This window comes from Dendrobates tinctorius, unplaced genomic scaffold, assembly GCF_039654945.1.
Source record: "Dendrobates tinctorius isolate UK_male_01 unplaced genomic scaffold, ASM3965494v1 ptg000326l, whole genome shotgun sequence".
Taxonomy (NCBI): Eukaryota; Metazoa; Chordata; class Amphibia; order Anura; family Dendrobatidae; genus Dendrobates; species Dendrobates tinctorius.
This window is the reverse complement of record NW_027361993.1, coordinates 3,587,340-3,591,354: the sequence shown is the minus strand read 5'-3', so window position 1 is coordinate 3,591,354 and position 4,015 is coordinate 3,587,340. Positions and strand designations below refer to the sequence as shown.

At 42.1% G+C, this 4,015-nt stretch overlaps 1 protein-coding gene across 1 annotated transcript; it reads left to right on the top strand.

The window, feature by feature from the left end:
* Positions 1 to 2,509: 2,509 nt before the first annotated feature.
* LOC141074142 (uncharacterized) lies at positions 2,510 to 3,722 on the top strand. Its single transcript, XM_073561677.1, has 2 exons — positions 2,510 to 2,933; positions 3,212 to 3,722. Exons 1-2 carry the CDS (start codon positions 2,565 to 2,567, stop codon positions 3,659 to 3,661), a joined length of 819 nt encoding a protein of 272 aa, XP_073417778.1. The 5' UTR covers positions 2,510 to 2,564; the 3' UTR covers positions 3,662 to 3,722.
* Positions 3,723 to 4,015: the final 293 nt, after the last annotated feature.

Here is a 4,015-nt window from a genome sequence, read left to right as displayed (position 1 = left end):
CGCTGCCCCTGCTGATGCTGGAATGACTTATGTTGCAAATGGCCTTTTTTGGATAAACTGGACTGTCTTTAAAATAGCACCAGACTCGTGAACACCTAAATCTTGACTTTGCAACTTCACCTGTGGTGCTCTGGGGATCAGTTGCCTGCCTTGTGCCTTTTGCCACCCCACAACCTCTTCCTCCCTGTTGTGGTGCTGCGGAACCCTTCCCCTGTGCACTGCTGTCCTCACTCTGCATGTCACCTTCCCAGGTTGGGTTAGTGACTTCATCGTCCACCACGTTGTCTTCCCCTTCCACACCCCAGTCCTCCTCCTGACTTGCTGATGTAACAAAACCACTTGTTTTCAATTGTGTCTCATCATCATCCAGCTCTTGTTACATTAATTGCATTTTCCCACTGTTGCTTTCTTGTGAGCATGGCTGCACAAATATTTGGGCATTGCTACATGCAATCTCCTCAAGTCCCGCTTGAAATGGGCAGGGTGAAAGGCCAAAATCTATAAAAGGAAATGTGAACAGGTCTTCGGAGTGTCCAAGTTTGGATCACTTGTCTCCGGGCACTTGACATGGCAGGAGGAAGGAGGATCAGGGTGAGGATTATGCGGTTTTGTTTTCAGGCAGTTTGGTGTGCCGTGTGTCTGTCTTTTATTGTTTTCGGGCTAAGATTGATATGTTATGGGACTCTCTTCCTAAGGGCCTTTTCAACTAAGCAACGCACCAGCGATAACGATAGCGATCCGACCAGGCATAGATCGCTGTTGTGTCGTTACGTGATCGCTAGATAGCTTTCAAACAGTCCAATCTCGTCAACGACTCTAGAGAGATCAGCGATCTGCATAGCGACCTCGTTGCTCATTGAGTACCTTTCACATTACTAAACAAAAAACGATTCAGACCTCGGTGGGCGTGCTTCAGCGTTTAATTTACAACGCCCCCCAAAGCGCCGATTGGTGGTCACCGCTGCGCTGTCATTGGCCGGCGGCGTCATTAAAGAGGACGTAGTAGCGTTTCAGTTTAAATCTCTGGAGCGCCGTGGTTAGCTTCTAAACCAGAATTTTTCTCCCTAGAGACAAAAGTGCATTTTTGGTTTGATTTTGCTATTCGTCCTTCAGCAACCCTCTTGAAGACTCATCAGCGTTGGTTATTTTCCAATACCTCCATTTTTAAGACCATCTGAAGAATCAACAGTGCAAATTTTTTTTTTTTTTTTTTCTCCATAACTTTCGGATTTTTCACACCGTCAAAGGTAAGTTTATTTTGGTTCAAAAGTTTTATTTTTTGTGTATGCTTTTTTTTTTTGTTTTATTTTATTGTTTTATTTTAGTTTAGTTTAGAAACCGCGCCCGCCCCCATTTTTGTAATTGTTGAACGTGATACTTTTCTAGGACAGCGACCAAGCTTATGCGATTCAAACTCTTTTTTATCTTGTGTATGTCCATTTTGTCCATATGCACATGTCTGAGCAGCCATTTTAGTTTTGAAACCGCGCCCGGCCCCATTCTTGTAATTGTTGAACGTGATACTTTTCTAGGACAGCGACCAAGCTTATGCGATTCAAACTCTTTTTTATCTTGTGTATGTCCATTTTGTCCATATGCACATGTCTGAGCAGCCATTTTAGTTTTGAAACCGCCCCCGCCCCCATTTTTGTAATTGTTGAACGTGATACTTTTCTAGGACAGCGACCAAGCTTATGCGATTCAAACTCTTTTTTATCTTGTGTATGTCCATTTTGTCCATATGCACATGTCTGAGCAGCCATTTTAGTTTTGAAACCGCGCCCGGCCCCATTCTTGTAATTGTTGAACGTGATACTTTTCTAGGACAGCGACCAAGCTTATGCGATTCAAACTCTTTTTTATCTTGTGTATGTCCATTTTGTCCATATGCACATGTCTGAGCAGCCATTTTAGTTTTCAAACCGCCCCGCCCCCATTTTTGTAATTGTTGAACGTGATACTTTTCTAGGACAGCGACCAAGCTTATGCGATTCAAACTCTTTTTTATCTTGTGTATGTCCATTTTGTCCATATGCACATGTCTGAGCAGCCATTTTAGTTTTGAAACCGCGCCCGGCCCCATTCTTGTAATTGTTGAACGTGATACTTTTCTAGGACAGCGACCAAGCTTATGGGATTCAAACTCTTTTTTATCTTGTGTATGTCCATTTTGTCCATATGTACATGTCTGAGCAGCCATTTTAGTTTTGAAACCGCGCCCGGCCCCATTCTTGTAATTGTTGAACGTGATACTTTTCTAGGACAGCGACCAAGCTTATGCGATTCAAACTCTTTTTTATCCAATGTATGTCCATTTTGTCCATATGCACATGTCTGAGCAGCCATTTTAGTATTGAAACAGCGCCCGCCCCCATTTTGGTAATTGTTGAACGTGCTACTTTTCTAGGACAGTGACCAAGCTTATGCGATTCAAACTCTTTTTTATCCAATGTATGTCCGTACCTAAATGAAAGAGTTCTCACCATTTCCTTTTTTTTTTTTTAAAGATGGCAGCAAGTAGCCAAGTAGCAAGCAGCCAAGACTTCATACGCCAATTTATTGAGATGTATCGGTCAATGCCCTGCCTCTGGAAGGTGAAGTCGCCAGACTACAGTAATAAGTACAAAAAGAAGGTTGCATATGAGAAACTTGTACATCTATATCAAGAACATCATCCCAGCGAAACGGTAGATGAGGCTGTTATTAAAAAAAAAATACAAGCTCTACGCACTGTGTTCAAGAAGGAATTGAACAAGGTGGAAAAGTCTACAAGGTCGGGGGCGGGTACCGATGAAGTGTATGTTCGGAAGTTGTGGTACTACAACTTACTGGAGTTTACGCGAGACCAGGAAATCCCCAGGGTTATGCATTGTTCTATGTCACTGCCACAAGAGGAAGAAACAGTGACACGGCCTGATTCCCCTCTTGTCGATGTAAGTATGTTTTGGGTTTCCCTCAAAAAACCAATGATACATATATATGTACATGCTACTGTTGAGTTTTAATGATTAAGTCGATGATTTGAAACTTTGTTCACAGCTGATAACTGTACATCTGTAATTGGGTTATCATAACATAATTTCTACAAATAGTCGATGTCAGTACATAGCCAGTACCACTTTCCCCCCCTCATAATAAATTATTGTTATGTGTTTAGAAAAAACTCTTTTTACTTTTTCTGTGTTTTAACCTGGTTTTTCTGTTCTTGCAGCATGTAACAGAAGAGGTCTCACCTACACCATGTGTCATACAGGAAACCCCTGCAACATCAAACGCAACCGACGACAGGATGTCCATAATTGCAGAGGAGGCAAGTGTGTCCGCGGGAGCGTACACTGTGCAAAGGCATCTCCCAGTGAGTCGAAAAAGAAAGGCCACCGCTCCTCCTTTTCCAGAGTTTGTCGATATAGCAAAGAACATATTGGTGCTGCAGGAAAAACAAGCAATTGGTGGCTTTGCACACATGGTGGACGAAAGACTTCGGTCTCTCGACGTAACCCAAAGGCTTCAGGCCGAGAGAATAATATTTGAAGCGCTAAATAAAGCTGCTGTTGGACAACTTACAGACAGTTATATTCTTGTGGATGCCCAGTCTATGTCACTAAACCCATGGCCGCAGACACAAGAACATGTAACCAGCACGCCAAGAAGGATGATTTAGCCAATACAGAGCATGAACTTTGGAACCCCACATTTGCAGTCTGCCCCATTCATAAATCCTGGAAGGCAGCAACTGAATGACTCTGACTGTTTTTACACTCAATTATAGTTTTTATGTTTACTTGTTGTATTAAAAAAATTAGTTTTCTATCCTTATTGTTTGTTTCAAAAAAAGAAATAAAATTTAAATTTTTGCATTTCACATGATCACGATTTCAAGTCCTTTGTAGACTGAGACAAAGTGGTTTGCCACGCGATAAAGGCAGGTTTCCTAGTCTGGTGTGTAGTTAATTGCCAGCAATTATCCTGGTACGTGTAGTGTTTCATCTTGAAAAGTGTGTTATCTCAGAATAGT